An 18,867-nucleotide genomic window follows, 5' to 3' on the forward strand; every position below is an offset into this window, starting at 1 on the left:
AACATTCTCTAGGCCATGTCAAAGCTTGGTGGCTAAGACTGGTCAAGTGTGAACTCCTGAAATAGTTAAAACCTCAAAGAAGCATGACAAGACAGTTGACTGAAAATATCTTCTAGGATTAAGGCCGAACTGGTCATTTATTTTGCTCAGTGGAGGTTTGGCCTGGACAACAGCTGATGGCTTGGAGCCTCAGCAGCTCTGGGAAGTTCTCTCCTTCTCTAGAGAAAGCCAGCAAATTCCTGCTTTCCTCCTCTGATCCCAGTACCTTATTGTTTTGGTATTTTAACCGAAAAGTAGTTCTGTTTCCATCTCTCTTCTGGTTTTTCCTCTGACGGCTCGTGTTTCACCTGCTTCTTTGGGGGTCCTGCCCGATGCACATCACTAATCTCTCTGCTTCCTTGTCAAGAAGCTCTTGCGGCAAAGGGTTTCCTGACCCTAGGGAGGCTTGAGAAAACCAGGCCTGAAGCTGATTCTAGAGAGCTCCATCTGTCGAGTGGGGTGGGTGGTGCTTCGACATGCATCCAGGAGACCTTCAGGACCCGGGTGCATGAAGATTATTTAAGCAGCAGCTTTCTCATCCCTTTCACTTCTCTTCCACTGATCTTGCTGTGGAGGCTTCGGTGGGAAACGGATCCTGGGGGTTTCTTCTGATTCTACCCTCAGGCAAGGGTCATGCACCCAAATGTCTTCAGTGGATCAGCCGGTGACATCAGCGATAACATCTCACCCACATAGAGAGAGACGTTGCAGAGCCTGCTCCATGTATACACAGAAACACGTGCGCAGAGGTATATAAAACTCAAATCTCAATCCAGTCTCGCAATGGCGCTCACATTAAGGCCATCTTAGAGATGAGGCCCCTGAGGCCGGGGAGGCCCTGCGTAGACTTCATGGTGCAAGGCAGTCTGGGTAGCCTGGTGCTCTGGGGTAGCATGGTCTCCATTCTCCTGTGCTCACATGAGGGCAGCAGGATTCTCCCAGAGGTCAGGACCAGTGTGTCCAACTGCACCCCTCCCAACACCACTCCCTCCCGGCCGGACCAGCCTGGGCTCACCTCGTTGTCCCGGTCTTTCTCCAGGAAGTGGCGGGCTACGTGGCTGGGTAGAATGTTCCGGAGCATGTTCTCATTGTGTTCTCTTAGCTCTTTCATCTCGTTGATCTCCTCTTTGGCCTGTACTCGCCAAAGGAAGTCAAGGCGGGCTGTGTACTCCAGCTGTCGTGCATGAGAGAGAAAGAGAAGGAATGAGTGAGCTCTGGGGTGGGGGATACACAGTGTGAGAGGGGGAGAAGGCTTCTCTGGAATCCTTCACAAACAAAACAGAGCCCGAGCCGAACATTCGGAGGGGCATTTTGCCTGAGGCCCAGGGATCCAACGGTGATTAGACTCCACAGGGCTTCCTAACATAAAGGCACCTGTGCTTTTGTGATTATGTAACTATCTGGGGATGTGTGTGTTGTCTACTAGATCGTAGGTGCTATGAGACCAGGAGTCCCTTCACTGGCTCAGTGACACCCTTACTGTGGAGTACCATGCCCGGCGCAGGGGAGATCCTCTGTCAATATTTGTTGACTCCACAAATAATAAAGCCAGCTAACACCCAGATGGTGCTTGCTATGTGCGAGCTATTATTCTAAGCAATACACATTTCTTCACTCCTTTCATCACACAACAACCCTGATAGGGAGGTATCATTATCCATCCTTATTTTGCAGATGAGAAAGTTAAAGCAAACAGGGTTGAGTGACTTGACCAAAGTCACACAGTAGTTAGTGGGGAAGCCAGGATAGGAGTTAACTCCAGAGTCCAAGGCCAGATTCCGAGCTCTTCATCACTATGCAAGAGGAAGAAAGGAATAGAAGGATCGTGGATTTTACATTGTGCCACAGATGTGGCTTAGAGTCCTGGTCCCACATTCAAATGCTGTAACCTGGACTAGTGACTTCGTTAGAGATTCCTCATCTCTAAAGCTGATATGGACACCAGAGACCACACAGGACCGGAAGAAGAATTATTTGGGAAGTTACAGAGAAGGCATGTGGCTCACAGTAGGTTCTCAATGCATAGCATTACCTCCCTTGTGTCTTAGTATCTCGGTATTGGAGAGTGGACAGCTTCCTTTTTATTTTTTTTTAAAGATTTAATTTATTTATTCATGAGACACACAGAGAGAGACAGAGAGAGAGAGACAGAGAGAGAGAGAGAGAGAAAGAGAGAGGCAGAGACACAGGCAGAGGGAGAAGCAGGCTCCATGCGGGAGCCTGATGTGGGAGTCGATCCCAGGACTCCAGGATCATGTCCTGAGCCAAAGGCAGGTGCTAAACCGCTGAGCCACCTGGGGATCTCCAGACAGCTTCTTTTTTAAAGAATCTCCAAAACCATATTTATCACAGCTTGGGGGATGCCATTCTTTCCAAGTATTTAACTGTCGGAATGGACAACATGCTGCACGGCCAAACACGTGGTCAGACGCCCTGAATTCAAGGATCAAAAACATTCAGCTGGTTTCTTTCCTTTGTGTTATGTGAAAGCCTCAGTGGATGGTAAAAATTTGGAAAGACAGAGGCACAAGATTATTCCTTCAGCAGAATTTGTAATAGCAGAAGCTTGAAACAACCCCAGTGCTCATTTTGTTGGCTGAATAGACTATTGTACATTGCTATAAAATAAAAGGGGGGCTGCTTCTCTCTGCTTTGATGAACTAGTCTCCAAGTGGAGAAAAGCATGTGTAGTATGCCACCTTCGAGCTACTAAAGGAGCAGCTAGAGGGTATTATGCTAAGTGAAGCAGAGAAAGATAAATACCATAGGATTTCACTCGTATGTAGAATTTAGGGAACAAAACAGATGAACATAGGGGAAGGGAAGGAAAAATAAAATAAGATAAAAATAGAGAGGGAGGCAAACCATAAGAGACTCTTAATTCTAGGAAACAAACTGAGGGTTGCTGGAGGGGAGAGGGTTGGGGGGATGGGGTAACTGGGTGATGGGTATGGAGGAAGGCATGTGATGAGATGAGCACTGGGTGTTGTCTGCAATTGATGGATCACTGAACTCTACCCCTGAAACTAATAATACACTGTATGTTAACTAAACTGAATTTAAATAAAGAATTAAAAAAATAAAAGGGAGCATCTACTTCTCTCTTTCTCCATATATTTTTCTTTATTTATTGGAAAGTTGAAGAATAAAAAGTCAAACATAAAAACTCATTACTGAAGAGATGAGGAAGGAAGGGAAATAGGGATAGAATTTTAAGTTTTAAAATTCTTTTTTTAATTAATTAATTTTATTTTATTTTATAAATTTATTTTTTATTGGTGTTCAATTTGCCAACATATAGAATAACACCCAGTGCTCATCCCGTCAAGTGCCCACCTCAGTGCCCGTCACCCCCACCTCCCACCCACCTCCCCTTCCACCACCCCTAGTTCGTTTCCCAGAGTTAGGAGTCTCATGTTTCGTCTCCCTTTCTGAAATAAGTCAATCGGAGAAGGACAAACATTATATGGTCTCATTCATTTGGGGAATGTAAAAAATAGTGAAAAGGAATAAAGGGGAGGGGAGAGAAAATGAGTGGGAAAGTTTTAAAATTCTATCTTGTTTCATAAACTTGGCTGTAGAATCGTGGAAACATTTTACTTAATTATAAATTAAGTTTACATAGATGTTAAAAAAAACTGTAAAAAGAAACACGCAGACAAACAAATGAATCTACACATATAACCATGCCGCGAGGAGATATCCCAAATATCTTAACACAATAATTTGATGACACATTTGTAGAGGGAACTATTCTGAGGATAAAAAGAACTCCAAGAGGATCTTAAAAGGATCTTAAAACTGTTTACAACAATTGTATTGTAGGTGGTAGTGTCTGTATCATTACTCTTAGACTACTGCATGTGAATTGCAGGATAAAGCAAATGGGTAATTGTATTGATGTCACTGAGAACTGGTATTTCTGGGAAGGGAAAAAAGAAGTGCAGATATAAAGGATATAAAACTGATGGGTCTAAGACAAAAGCCAGTAAGTATCACTATGAATTCATGGTATATATATATTTTCTAGGTTGGCCCACTGATATAAAAGCCTAGTCAATAGGGGCAGCTGGGTGGCTCAGTGGTTGAGCGTCTGCCTTTAGCTCAGGTCGGGAGCCCAGGGTCCCGGGATCTAGTCCTACATTAGGCTCCCTGCAGGAGCCTATGTCTCTGCCTCTCCCTCTGCCTATGTCTCTGTCCCTCTCTCTGTGTCTCTCAGGAATAAATAAGTAGAATATATTTTTTAAAGCCTAGAAATAATGAAAATCTAGCAGCAGTGGGAACTCCCAGTGTCCAGCCTGTGGTTTCCAAATGTCAATTGCTACAAAAATGAGCTCGCACTCTTTGCAGAAATGGCCAAAGTTTAGGGCAGAACATGTACAAGTCTGGACCATCTTTTCACACCAGAGAGTAAGAAGACTCCCAGAAACTATGGGGGTTACGTGAACAGGCCGTCACATGTCAAAGATGTGACAAATTGAGCTTTAATAAGGATAATGATTGCAATAGATTGAAGCACAGAGAATACAGTAGCATGTGAGAGGTCAGAATGACACTTAAGACACGAGCTCTTTGATCATCTCTGGATGGTGTTTGGGGACAGATTGACTGGGAAACTTATGGGGAACACAGTGACAGAGAAATAATTAAGTATTTATCCTGACTTTGTTTTATGAGCTGCGCTTGGAGGAGTAGACTCTCCTTCAAACTGTATTCTCTCTAATGACTTAATGGAGTATTGATAGAATCGAGGTATCATCACCTATGAAATAAAAGAACAAAGGCTATTCCTGTCAATAGCTGCTAATAAAAAAATATGAGCAGATATTACATGCCTGATAACAATAATCCACAAAACCAACCAAAAATATGTTTATTTTTGTAGAAAAAAAATTGAACCTGAATCTCAACAAGTTTCTAAACATAACTACCAATGCAGGAAAAACAATGGACAACAGACTGTGTTTAATGCCCCAAGAGGATGCAAACTCTAAACTGGGAAGCATTATAGAAGTTAGATGACTCTCACCAAATATTGCCAGAAAAAAAGATATGGAGAGTAATCTTATAAATTAACAGACAAATGATATGAACCAATGGCAATACACAGATTTTCTTTGCAACCCAAATCAAGTAAATACACTTAAAAAATATAATTATAAACCAATTAAGAAATTGAACCAGGGCCTAGAGATTTGACAATGTTAAAGAAACAGCATTTTCTTTTTCTAAAGTGTCTAATAGCATTGTGATTAGGTTAAAATTCTCTATCTTGATTAGATGTATATTGAAACATTTACAGATGAAATAGCAGGACATCTGGAATTTGCTTCAAAATAATTGGGAAGGAGAGATGAGCAAAAAGAATAGGGAGACAGGCAAGAAAAGACACAGGAGTTCATGATTGTTGAAGTTGTGAGATCATTATGCATTTTATAAGCTTTTGTATAGGTTTGAAATGTTCCATAAGAACAAAAAGTGAGTGGAGGCAGCAGGTTGCACAAAAGAATGCTGGTCTTGACTGTTTAGCTGTGTGACCTTGGGAAAGTCATTTGACTTCTTGTATTTTGGTTCCCCTTTGAAAAAATAAGGATAATAGTCTCCATTGTGTCTAGTCCAAGAGGCATGGATTATTATATGGATTTATTATGTGAATCAAATCACATGATTACATGCAAAAGAATTCTGAAATGTCTAAAATATAGATTTATAAAATACTACTGCACTTTAAGGCAACAGTGGATAAGGTCAGATCAAAGCTGTGCTTTAGCTTTTTCCCCTCCAGATTCAAGAGCATCAAATTTTAATTTGTCAAGTTGCAGGACAGTATTTTTTTATCTGAATGAAATGTTTTGTTATCTCCCTTAAAAATGCATGATTGGTTGAAGCAGGAGATCGTCTTTTATTTATTTTCTATTGAAAACCTTTCATCTGATTGAATTCAACTTGGAAACACAGGGAGGGAAATCTGGAGTCCTACAGTTGATTTCAGCTAGGATTTCCCAGTTACAAGAACACGTTTTACATGTCAGCCATGTGACGGCTGGTCACTGCGTTGAAGGGATGTCCATCAAGAGACTCTCATCCGAGTACAAGCTCTGCCTCTTGACAAAGCAAGTCTCAAGCAGGGAGGCATCGCCTATTATTAAATGCCTGGGGAAGGAAAGTAAGCCTTTCCAGCTTACTAAAGGTCTAGCATATAGTGCACCTACTACGAGCACGGTGCTGGGTGTATGAAGATGTGTGAAACTCTTCCTTTGATTTGCTCTCAGCTCATTGGTCAAGGGAGAAAAACAAGAGACAGGTGAACATGTTAAGGAAAGAGATAATTTCAACACAATGGTTAGAGCAGATGTGGACAGCACAAGGAAGGCATGGGCAGTGAGTTTCTTTCTTTCTTTCTTTCTTTCTTTCTTTCTTTCTTTCTTTCTTTCTTTCTTTCTTTTCTTTAATATTTATTTATTTATTCATGAAAGACACACACACACACACAGAGGCAGAGACATAGGTAGAGGGAGAAGCAGACTCCCTGTGGGGATCCTGATGCAGGATCCACTGAGCCACCCAGGCAGTGAATTTTTTTTTTTTTCAGGCAGTGAATTTTTAAAAGTGAAAATTCCTTAGCATTTGGTCAAGAAATGTCAACTGACATGGAAGTGCAATCTCCTTCTTGATTTTCATCAAACCATTAGGGAAGTGGCTCTATGAGAAGAGTACCAAAGGAATGAACACATATTATTCATAAGCTTTGTGCCAGGCTCTTAGCACATAAGGAGAGCTAATGCTGGTCCAGCTCTTGCCTTGGACCAGGCACTGTTCTAAAAACTTCCTATACACTGAAGCTCATTAGATACTGTATTATTCCCATTTCACAGGTGAGGAAATGGAGTCACAGTAAGGCAAAGTCAGGGCATTCTGATGCCAAGCTGTGACTCTTGACCCCTGTGCTATATGTACTTGACCTCATGGAGCCATTCTCCAACTCCAAGGCAACAACTATCATCCTTTTCTCCTTACAAGTAAAGAAATGGTGGTTCTTGGGCCTTGAGTTTCTCAATGTCAGTCATCCTCCCAGCGACATTGCTGAGACTCAAATTTAAGAATATGTGGTTCCAGGAGCACCTGAATGGCTCAGTTGGTTATGCATCTGACTCTTGATTTCAGCTGAGGTCATGATCTCAGGGTCATGAGATTGAGCTCCACATTGGATTCCATGCTAGGTATGGAGCCTGCTTGGGATTCTCTCTTTCCCTCTCTTCCCCACTACATGCTCTCTCTCTTTCTCTATTTCATTCTTTCTCTCTCTCTAAAAAAAAGGAATATTTAGTTCTAATGCTTGGATCTTTCCTTCTAAGTCACACAGTCCTGGTGCCTGTCTTTATCTGACCCAGAAGTAAGTGGCTGAAGACTTAATCTCTGTCCCCATCCATTGGTGTGTCTTCCTCTGCCATAAATGGAGCCCCTGAGGCAAAGCCCACACCTCAGGGCTGCAAGGGAACCAGGCAAGGTGGTAGACATGTGACTGCTCTCTCTTTCCGATGTTTAGAATGCTCACCTGCCTTGGAGGAGGAGGAAGTGATGGCATCTCACTTCCACATATGTGCAAGATGAAATTTCCCAATTGTTCACTTATATAACTCCCTCTGTCCCTCTGGTGATGTCTAATTACCAGGCTGCTGCTGTGCACCATGCAGCTATGGGCATTATTCAACCTTTTAAAAAACTGAGTCACAAAGAAAAACTGGTAGAAACAGGTAGCAGACTCAGGAGTGGACAGACTGGGTTCAGAGAAACAGGAGCCTGACAAATGCTGTAGACAGACGATGCAGAAGTGATGCAAGTGACACCAAAAGCCTCCTCTGGTAGAGAGGGACAGGGACAGGTGTGGAGACAAAAGAGACCTGGAAGTTTTGGGTTCCTGTTGCTGTCTGGTGTTCCTTATTGGCTTTATGGCCTCAGTGACTTGGGACCAGATGTATAGTAATACTTTTCCTGTTTTCTCAGCGGCAGATCTGTTTTCCAAGTGAAACATTCATAGCTTCCAATTTTTGAAAACGTATTCTGTGTGCAAACTACTGGGATTTCTCATACAATCTTGTAACATTCTCATATAATCTTGTAACAACCCTATGAAGTAGAACCTGTTCTTAGCACACCTATTTTACAGGCAAGAGGAGTGAGACTCAGAAAATTAAGTAAATTGCTGAAGGTCGCATATCTACTAAGCGGCGGAGTTGGGGTTTGAATACTTCTCCCCAACATCAGAGCCTATAGACCTGTAACGCTACTATTGGGGGATGTGGTTATGTCATTTTAGAGCCTTTTGAAAGTTAAAAATTAGAAGGAGAAATATCAGATGTCACTTAAACACTCAGATCCTCACTATGCATGAATATACTCTTCCTTTATGCATAACCTTAACATGGTTAGGTTGTCTGTTTCCCAGGAAAACCAGAGAATAAAATACATTGAGTCAGAATGTTAAAAGGGTATTGAGAAAAGGCATTGTCAAAGCACAAAATAAAATTCCTTGAAATGACGGAAGAGGAGCACCTGGGTGGCTCAGTAGTTGAGCATCTGCCTTTGGCTTAGGTCATGATCCCAGGTCCTGGGATCAAGTCCCACATCGGGTTCTTTGCAGGGAGCCTGCTTCTCCCTTTGCCTGTGTCTCTGCTTCTCTCTCTCTCTCTCTCTGTGTCCCTTATGAATAAAAAAAAATAATAAAAAAAGACATGGAATATATGACCCCAGCTCTGACAGATAGCCAGAATTATCTAACTACAGGAGTTCTGGCGGTGGCTAGGTTTTGACATTTGGCTCAGTGTTTTGCCATAAATTCTGCTCACATTAAAAACCAAATCAACGACACACTGCAAGATTGAATGTCCTGGGCCATTGTGTTAGCTTCTCCAACTCCAAGCAGCAACTATCATCCTTTTCTCCTTACAGGTTAAGAATATTAACTTCTTTCTGTCTCCAGTCTAGAGAAGTGGTAAGGGTGGGCTCTGGAGAAAGATCTGGATTTGAATCTGGTCCTCCTACTGACTAGATGAGTAGCATGACTTTCGTCATCTGTAAAATGAGACTGGTAGTTAACTACCATTCTGGGTCGTTGGGAGGATGACATCAGATAATCCAGGCCCATGGTAGGAGCTTGATACACACTAACTCTTCCCCCTTGTCAAGTCTTTATATTTCTCTTTCTCCCCCTTGACTACATTTACCATCCCCCTTATTACATATAACTTTGTATGCATTTCTAGGTTCTAGGGGTTTGGGGCTGTTTCAGGGTTTCTCAGGGTTTATTACCTCCCCGTTTCCATGGTGATTTCTCAGTGCTAGGTTTCTATTTTTGCTCTAGCTGAGAGTCTTCCTGTTTTGTTTTCCCCCTTTTCTGGTTACTTTTTTTTTTTTTTTTTTAATGCATGCAGACCAGAGAAAGATGGACCAGGATCCAGGCCAGGGCAGTGAAGCTGGCTGGGCCTGGCTTTAGCAGGGAGAGAAAATCACCCCAGCTGATGAACACCGCAGCATCATGGTCTGAGTCCGCATGGATGGAAAGTCCTACTGGCTACAGCAGGTAACCACCTCCTCACCCCCTGGGGCAAAGCCTGGTATCACACTCCCATGCAGAATAGTTTCTTGTCCTTCCAAATCATGAAGTCCTCAGACAGCCTGATCCACACATAGCAGGTCCCTCATCCCATCATTTAGGGTTCGTCCAGGAGACTGGAACCTTTGGGGTCAGGGATGGGGTTTTGTACAGAGCCAGCCACAGCGCCCGCCCCAGACCCCGGCAGAGTAGAGGCTCATAGGCAAGTGGCATCAATACACTTTAGGCACTTTATCTGCTTAAACAAGTAAGTAATGAAGCACTTCCTATACTTATGTAAGGCAGTGTGGAAAATGCTGCACCTGAGAATCTCAAACGATTCTTCAAAACAGCCCCATTCAGGTGTTACTATCCTAATTTAGACCTGATCTCGGTTCAGGGAGACAAGCGACTTGCTTAAGGCCACAAACCGAGAGTCTGAGGTAGGACTGGAACCTGGGCCCAGCTGATCCTCAGACCTGCATGTTGACCTAGCACAGCACACAACTTCTCCAGCAATGATTTTATGTAGGCAATAATGCAATTGGGAGAGATCTCAGTTTGCTTCAGGCAGAAATTGAAAGCTTTTTTCCCCCCCTTCCTCGTAACAATGACCTCTTTGAAAGAGAACTACCTGAAAGGCATTAAAACCACCTGGCTTGCCAAATCATCTTCTCTAGGGTTTTGTTTTTGTTTTTGTTTTTAGGTGGTTCTTAATAGGAATCGATTCATTAAGAATCGCAACTTGCTGCAGGCAGCTGGTGGTCATTTGCTGCATGGAAGAGCAGAGGCCTCGCAGGCTGGTTTCAGGGCAATGGGAAACACCATGTAGCCGAGGGGGGTTAGAGCAAAATGTCAGATTACCTGCTGTCCGTGGTAAAACACAGCAAGCAGGAACATGGCCATTAGCAGCAGCGACGCCTCCTTGGTCCCCAGAAAATCTCTGTTGGAAGAAGAAAGGCAAGTGGTGGTATGGTTATAACCATGGAGGGACCCCAAGGAGACTCAATAGGAGACCAGGTTCAGGAAGGAGAGGGGAAAACAGAAAGGGGCAAATATTTGTTGAACACCCACTGGATGCTGTCTGAGGGTTCCCACATAGGCTGATTCAGAAATCAGCGGATTCTCAAAGGTATGAGGTCACACCTGCTGGCTGATGCTAGAGTCTAGTGTCTCAACAGCGCACTCACATTGATAACAATGTTTTCCCTTTGTGGGACACTTCCAGGCTTCAAAGAGCTTTGAAACTTTCTCATCACAAAAATCCGTGTGAAGACAAGGATCCCTTCCTTTCTCTTTAGATGCTATTCTCCTTCAGAGACAGGTACATGGTGCTGATGACATGGCCACCTCTGTTCTAAGTGCTTTCACTTAGATTCTTAAATCAATTCTATGAATTGGGGGCTATTTTAATTCTTCTATCAATTTTTAAAATTATTATACCAGTTCTGTGAGTCAGGCACTGTTATAATCCCCGTTTCAATTCTCGTATCTTTTAATAAAGTCTTTGTTCTCTGTGTGTCATCTCCTTCTGGACTGACACCCTTCCCCCCACCAAAATGCTCCATTCACAGTCCTTGTTGGGGCACAAGGTGAAGTGTTGCTGGTCTGGCCTGTCTTGAGCTCTTCCAGGAGACCAAACCAGGGGGCAACTGAAGATGGTCAGTGGCAAAAGTGTGGTTTTTTAATTTCATTTTACTATTTTTTAAATATTTATTTATTCATGAAAGACATACAGAGAGAGGCAGAGACACAGGCAGAGGGAGAAGCAAGGTCCCTGTGGAGAGCTGATATAGGACTCGATCCCAGGACCCTGGGATCACGACCTGAGCCAAAGGCAGACGCTCAACCACTGAACCACCTAAGTCCTCCTCTTCTGTCATCTTAAGGAATTATATGGTGAGCTCTGGCAGTGGACAGAGGTGATTTGTGGCAATAGAGAGTCACCTTGACAGGCTTCCATTGGCTAATGAAGAACACTCAGGATAAAAATGTTTTAGACAAGTCGTTTCTGGGGACATGAGACTTGCTTTCCATCACCTCCTTTCTCCGTCTCAGGCAATGCCCCCCTCAGCCACTCACCCCGGTGCTTGAGCCAAGTACAAAGGCAAACCTAGGAGTCAGCCCTCACCTCCTCAATATCCAAATCCTGTCTGCTCTTCTACTCCAATTACCCCCCAAGTCCTCCACTCTCTCCATCTCTACCTCTAACACCTGAGTCCAGCCACCATGAGTTCCAGTACCCCCAGTATTGCCCTCCACCATCTATCTACTTCCTACATGGTCACCAGAATCTTCTGTGTCATGAAAACCAGATCATGCCACTCTCTGTTTTATTGTCTCCTAACCACAACTCCAAACATGCACATACTCAGGAGTGACTTAACTCTGATGAGGCCTAAGGACACAGGGGGGGCTTCAGAGACGAGATGCAGTGAGTAGAGGGAGGCGTGTGTGTGTGTGTGTGTGTGTGTGTGTGTGTGAACATTGATATGGTGGCACCCAGGTGGTCTCCGGCCTTCCTTTTCCTCTCCTTACTGGAGATAAGCAGGAGTAGCCCTGGGCTCAGGCAGTGGGGGCGTGAGCCCAGCTGCCAAGATCAGCCTCTTGCCTAACGTTTTTTAAAAGACCCTCCCAACTGATCCAGGGCGGGGCCCAGTCGGGCTGGGCAGATAGGACAGGAACTCAGGAACAGAAATGTGCTTTCTCCTGGGGAGCTCTTGTGCCTACAGGGACCCAGGGGGCCAGGATGTCTGTGGGCTGGCACAAGATTCAGATTTGTGAATTCCTAGTTCCATCTGCTTTTCCTCAGAGATAAGATGCTAATAATAGATGGTCCTCATTATTGTGTCTGCTGTCTGTGGCCTCAGTGATACAATTATTGAGCACTACTGTGTGTCGGGCACATGCTGGGATATGGAAAATGAAGAAGGCACATGGTCCTTGCCTTCAAAACAGTCCAGTAAAGGAAAGAAGCAAACACAGAGATCAGTTCATAACACAGTATGCTCCTTTGTTAAACTACATCCTGTTGCCATGGGAATACATGGGACGAGAAAGTAACCCAGGATGGGTGTCCTGAGAACACAGGGCTGAGTCTTCAAGGGTGATAAGACTTCCTAAAAGTAGGATGGGCTCTATAGGTGTGGGGCATATATCTTGCTTAGCTACCTGGTTTAAAAGCTGCCAGCATCTGTTACTGCACCTGGTGGTGATGCTTTAAACAAATCCCTTCTTTGCATAGATTCATTTGAATGGAAGACATCCTGAATTTAACTCCTCCTGAGTGCGCCCTGCCCGCCCTGCCCAAACTCCTGTTCTCCCACGCACTTCTGACATCCTTTCCTTTGGGATGTCAAAGACCTTTGTAAGGCCAGCAATTTATCACGTATAGCATACTTTCAAGAGAAAACACAAATATCTCTTGAAAGCAGAGGTCGACCACAAATAAGGAGCTGGCTAGATTCAGAGGAAAAGTAAGAGAAAATGATTATGAACGGTTTCTTAGTCTTTAAGCTTTATTTCGCATGGAAAAATGAGGGCCAGAGTCAAGATTGCAAAATATGCACAGCAAGTTGGTCAGGCCAAGGAATATACAGAAATGATTGTTATTTGAGTTTAGAAGGACTTTTTTTTTTCCTGGTAGCTTCTGTGATTCTTTGAAGAACTTCTAAGAGACCCAAATGACCAAAATGTGTATGAAGTTATAACACTTGCCTTGATAATGAGTGGCAGAGACTTAAAACCAGGGACATTTTGACTAATTTATTTATGCTAATAAAATCATGGAATTAATAGGACCATCTCCCTTTGCTAATAGAAAGGCACATAATTAAGTGAAAATACATGTAGAATAATATTAATTCTCAAAAGCTTTAACAGTCTTTAGAGAGCATCCTATCTGATGTCTCATAAAAATTAATGTTTAATTTGAGTGTTACTCATTACAGAAGTATTTATGCTAATGGTGTTAAATTTGGAAGCTAATATAAATTTACAAATAAGAAAATAAAGATTGTTCTTATGCCTACCACCCAGACAAAACAGTGGTTAATATTTTGGAGCTAATGAGGGGGCATTCTGGGTGGCTCAGTCGGTTGAGCGTCTGACCCTTGATTTTGGCTCAGGTCATGATCTCAGGGTCCTGGGATCAAGCCTCTGTCAGGTTCCATACTCAGGTGGAGTCTGCTTGAGGATTTTTCTCCCTCTCCCTATGCCCCTCCCCCAGGTCTTCCTCTCTCTCTCTAAGATAAATAAATCTTTAAAAAATATTTTGGAGGCAACTAAATGTCATTTCCTTTTCCTCCATGCAAAAATATGTTTACACATTTAGGATTCTATGGTTCCTACTATTTTCATGACCTACTTCTGTACTGTAGTATATATATTATGAAAATAATTCCATGTAATTAAATACTTCACAAGGCAAGTTTGGGTGGATCCATTCTATTCCACATTATGTATATAATAGACAATGTTGATAGCCCTTGTGTGGCTTTTATTTTATAGATTTAAGATTGAGGACCAGGGAGCAGCTGAGGTCCAAGCTCATACCACTGATTTGTATCGGGGCCAGGATGAGCATTTACATCTCAAGCGCCAAGTTCAGAGCTTTAGCCACCACGCATCTGATGCCAAATTCTTAGTTTAGCCATTAGCACTTTTTAAAAAAAGATCTTATTTATTTATTCATGACAGACACAGAGAGAGAGAGAGGTAGAGACACAAGTAGAGGGAGAAGTAGGCTCCATGTAGGGAGCCTGATGTGGGACTCGATCCCGGGTCTCCAGGATCAGGCCCTGCGCTGAAGGCGGCACTAAACCACTGAGCCACCTGGGCTGCCCTAGCCATTAGCTCTTGTTTCCCCTTTTGAAACTCAAAATAAACCAGCCAGTTTGAATGATGCTTTATTCTGTCGCTATGCTAATGACTACATTTGCAAAGTGCTGTTCTTATGTCATATCTGTAGTAACACTTTACATACATGTTCCTCTTTAATTGTCATCTCAGTTATTAAGATACTATTAGCCATATTCCAGGAAAGAAGAAACTGAGGCTCAGTTGTTCAATGCCTCACTCTAGTTCACTGGTCCAGTGAATGGTGAAGCCTGGCTGTCAATTGACATCTTAGTGATACTTTCCCAGTAGCTCCCATGCCTTCCTATATGCACTTACTTATAATTACTTGCCCCTAAGATCCTTGAAAATGAGAATAATGTCTGATTCATTCGTGAATCTTCAGGGCCTAGCAAAGGTGGGACATGTAAGTGCTTACGGGATGGGGAACATACTTTGTTTCAGGGTGATGGTGAGCAATAATCATAGAGGTTGTGGAGAGATGACACAGCTTGCTGTGAGTCAACAGTGGAAGATAATTCCCAAGTAGCTAATGCTTCTTTCAGTCATTTGTTTAATGTTTCACTCAACAAATTTTTAATTGGACACCTGCTGCCAGAGACTCTCCTATGTGCCAAAATTCAAGCACGAGTAATGGCTCTTGCCCTCAAAAGCTCCTACTCTAATGGAAGAGGAAGACAAGAAAATCAATGCTTGCAACACAGAGGGAGAAGTGCAATGATGAAAGATGATGGGCACTGATTAGAAAATGAGGAATGATCAGAGAGGGCTTTACTGTCCTTGAGTTGGACCTTGAGAGGGATGGATTGGAAATAGGGAGATGGACGCATCTGGCAGGGGAACGTGCAGATGCTCACCCATAGCTGGAACACAGGATGTATACATGGTGGTCTTTGGAGCTTCAGAAGGATAGATTAGGGGATTCATGGTGGCCAGATCAGGGACATGTGGAGTCCTTGAGAAATAGGGCTTTTTGCTTTTTAGAGGCAATAAAGAGGCCCTTAGAGAGAGTGTTTAGGTGGGGGTGGGAGTGAGGTGGGGAGTAGCAGAAGGAGAGACAAAATCCCAAATAGACTCCCTGCTGAGTATGGAGCCTGACACAGGGTTGGATTTCAGGACCCTGAGATCACGACCTGACCCAAAATCAAGGGTTGGATGCTCAACCAACTGAGTCACCCAGGTGCCCTGGAGCCCCTTCAGGGTTTTAAGAAGGATAATGAGTTGACCAGATGGCTCTGATGGCTTTGAGAGGGGTGAATCAGGATTGGGGGCTGGGGCAGCAGTTAGGTGACAGCCGCCAGAGATGAGAGTAAGGATCTTTCTAGAACAGCAGCATTTACGGCATGGAGGGGAAATGTAGGATAGTAATTGTTAATATTAATCCAGTGCTTGTTCTTTTTTTTTACTTTTTATTTTATTTATGATAGTCACACACAGAGAGAGAGAGAGAGAGAGAGAGAGGCAGAGACATAGGCAGAGGGAGAAGCGGGCTCCATGCACCGGGATCCTGACGTGGGATTCGATCCCGGGTCTCCAGGATCGCGCCCTGGGCCAAAGACAGGCACTAAACCGCTGCGCCACCCAGGGATCCCCCCAGAGCTTGTTCTATGCCAGGTCTTGTGCTAAGTTTCTGGGATCACATTTGAATGATCAGATATTCTTACAACATAGGAGCAAGCAGTCATTATCCCCACTTTACAGGTGAGAAAAACCATGCTTAGTGAGATCGTCACTTTTCATGAATTCCCTCGGGATCACACAGCTGGCTGATGGCAGAGCTGGGGTTTGACCCTAAATGCCTTACCTCCTAAACATGTACTCACACATGTTGTGATAGACTGCTTCCCTTAAGTCATGCTGAGAAAGATGAATCTCCAAAGATTGATAAGATACTGGGGGAGAGGGTGCCTCTCCTGTTTTGGGCTCAGCATCACCCACTGAGATGTGGAGCTGTCACTGAGAGGCATCCTGTGCAGACTGGGAGATGCTGGTCTGAAGCATTTGGGACCTGCTCGCTGGAGATGCAGTAGGCAACAGGTGTAAGGCTCTTTGCAGTCTCCTTTACAGGGGTACCTGGCCCCCAGCAACAACTAGCAGAATCCCATGAATCTATGTCAGGTCCTAAAATGTTGGCTAACTTCCCGACAGCATGAGCAGACTGCGGCTGCCAACTGGTTGCACAGTGGTTACTGAGCAGCTGATTTATAACACAGCGGACAGAGAAGGCTGAATGATTAGTTTAGATCTGCTGAGAGCCAGGTGTGAGTTGATACAAGACTCTCCAATGACTGACCCTGACTCAGAAAGAAACAGAAAAACACTCAGATGTCAGCAGCCATGAGCTTGGGATTGCATCGACACTTACAACCCTACCTAACAATTTCACTACAAGCTTTTCCTGAAGACCTCAGAACAGAATTCAGAACAAAGCCTCTCTCCTAAGAAGGAGGGAGGGGCTAGGAATGCACAGCTATGGATCACCTACTATGTGCCAGGCCTACCAGAGCCTCACACAGCCCCAGAGAGAGGACAGCTATTCCATCTCACTGACTGGTAGACTGAGGCCCAGAGATGGGAAATGACTTCCTAATGCAACAGACTCTGGATCTGAAGCCAAAGCACTGGCTGGTCCATTAAAGCTGTGTTCCCCTTTGAACAACTAAATTGTAGCTGGTTTACTTTTATTTTTACCACAAATGTGGCTTATTTTGTTTGTACATCCCTTCGTCCTCTGTTTGGCCATGGGCTACCCATTGCCACTAACCATTTTACCTGATTTGAAACTGCCTTGACTTTCTTTGAACCCTGGGCATATGGTGAGAGATTCTTCAGCTTGACTTAGAAGAGATGTATGCAGTATTGACAAAGGTGGACTTTGGAGCGGGGAAGAGCTGAGTTTGAATCCACATCTGTTCTTTTTGGCCATATACACCACGAAAATTGTTTAACCTTTCTGAGCCTGTGTTCCTCAGACGGTTGCTGCAAGGATCAAACAGGGTCATGACCATAAAGTGTCTGATGCACACGCATGACAGATACAAATTAGCATCTAGAATTTATAAAGAACTTTTGCAAATCCAGTAAGAAAAAGGCAAACAAGCTAACAGAAAACCAGCCAAAGGATATGACCTGACAGTTCACCTAAAAGGAGATCCAAATGGTCAATAACCAAACTTGCTCATGATCAAAGATGTACAATAATGTACAAATAATGTTGTAAAATTCACACTCATAAATTCAATAGGAATTTTAAAAGTCTAATAAGATGAGAATAAGGAGCAAAAGGACCTTTGCTTGTGAGAGGGAGATTGTTTATACAATTTGGTAATTATGTATAAACTGGAAAATACAGATCTTCACAATCCAGCAAGTTTGCTTTTAGATGTAAGTTTCAGGAGAGGTTTTCAATAATGGGCACTGAAGCATTTTTTAAGTAGGGAAAACTGCTAATAACCTGAATGTCTATTAATAGGTCAAAAGATAAGTATGTTTTGGGACGCTCCTATTATATCATCAGAACATATTATAGTTGCAGATTGTGGAAACACTCTGCAGAACTAAATCTGTGGATATCAACCTATATGTATCTAAAAAGTGCAATATTCCTTGACAATGAAACAAAGTTTTAAGTAATTTATAATATAGACAAAACTAAATATGTATTTAAAAACACAGATGGGAATGATACACATTAAGTGCATTAGAAGTTGGCCCTTAGGAGAAAGAGGAGATTAATGCCAGGAACAAGAACTTCAGCAAAATTATCTGAAATACTTTATCCTTTTAAAAGATGCAGAAGTAGGGGTGCCTGAGTGGCTCAGTTGGTTAAGTGCCTGACTCTTGATTTTGGCTCAGGTGGCAATCTCAAGGTTGTGAGATCGAGCCCCCCATGGGGCTCCACGATCAGTGCAGAATCTGAAGTCTGCTTGAGATTCTCTCTCTTTCTCTCTAATAAATAAATAAATCTTAAAAAAAGAAAGCAGAAGTAAATATGATTCATTATCACATTGTTTATTTCCAGACGTTGGTTCATAGATGTTCATATGATTAGTCTCCAGCACATTTTCTGAAGCTATTTGGGCCATCTTGACCTCATCTTTTTCTCATGCAGTGGGCCCCTTACTGTGGTCTCAGGAAGCCCTGTGCTTCGACACCTGAGGCCGGTTGCCTCTGTCATTTCTGGCTCAGGTGAGGCTCCATGTTGCAGGTGTGGGGTCTGGTTTCCCCATGGGGCTGTCACCAGGAAGCTCATGCAGAGACTGAGCTGTGACTCAGCAAACACAGGAAAGGGATGGAGCCAGTTGGGATATTCCTCCCCCTTTCTCCACTTGAGATGCCTTCCCCATCTCACTGACCATCCAGAGACATCTGAGCTAAGT

At 43.4% G+C, this 18,867-nt stretch overlaps 1 protein-coding gene across 3 annotated transcripts in view; it reads right to left on the bottom strand.

The window, feature by feature from the left end:
- Positions 1 to 18,867, bottom strand: part of ADCY8 (adenylate cyclase 8) — a 214,681-nt gene that overhangs the window by 16,594 nt on the left and 179,220 nt on the right. For all 3 annotated transcript variants that reach the window (XM_072774518.1, XM_072774517.1, XM_072774516.1), the window contains 2 exons: positions 10,496 to 10,574; positions 1,055 to 1,213 (listed from right to left, as the gene is read on the bottom strand). In XM_072774518.1, the coding sequence (XP_072630619.1) occupies positions 1,055 to 1,213; positions 10,496 to 10,574 (238 nt within the window). The remainder of the gene's footprint in view (positions 1 to 1,054; positions 1,214 to 10,495; positions 10,575 to 18,867) is intronic.

The sequence above is a fragment of the Canis lupus genome, chromosome 14, assembly GCF_048164855.1.
Source record: "Canis lupus baileyi chromosome 14, mCanLup2.hap1, whole genome shotgun sequence".
Taxonomy (NCBI): domain Eukaryota; kingdom Metazoa; phylum Chordata; class Mammalia; order Carnivora; family Canidae; genus Canis; species Canis lupus.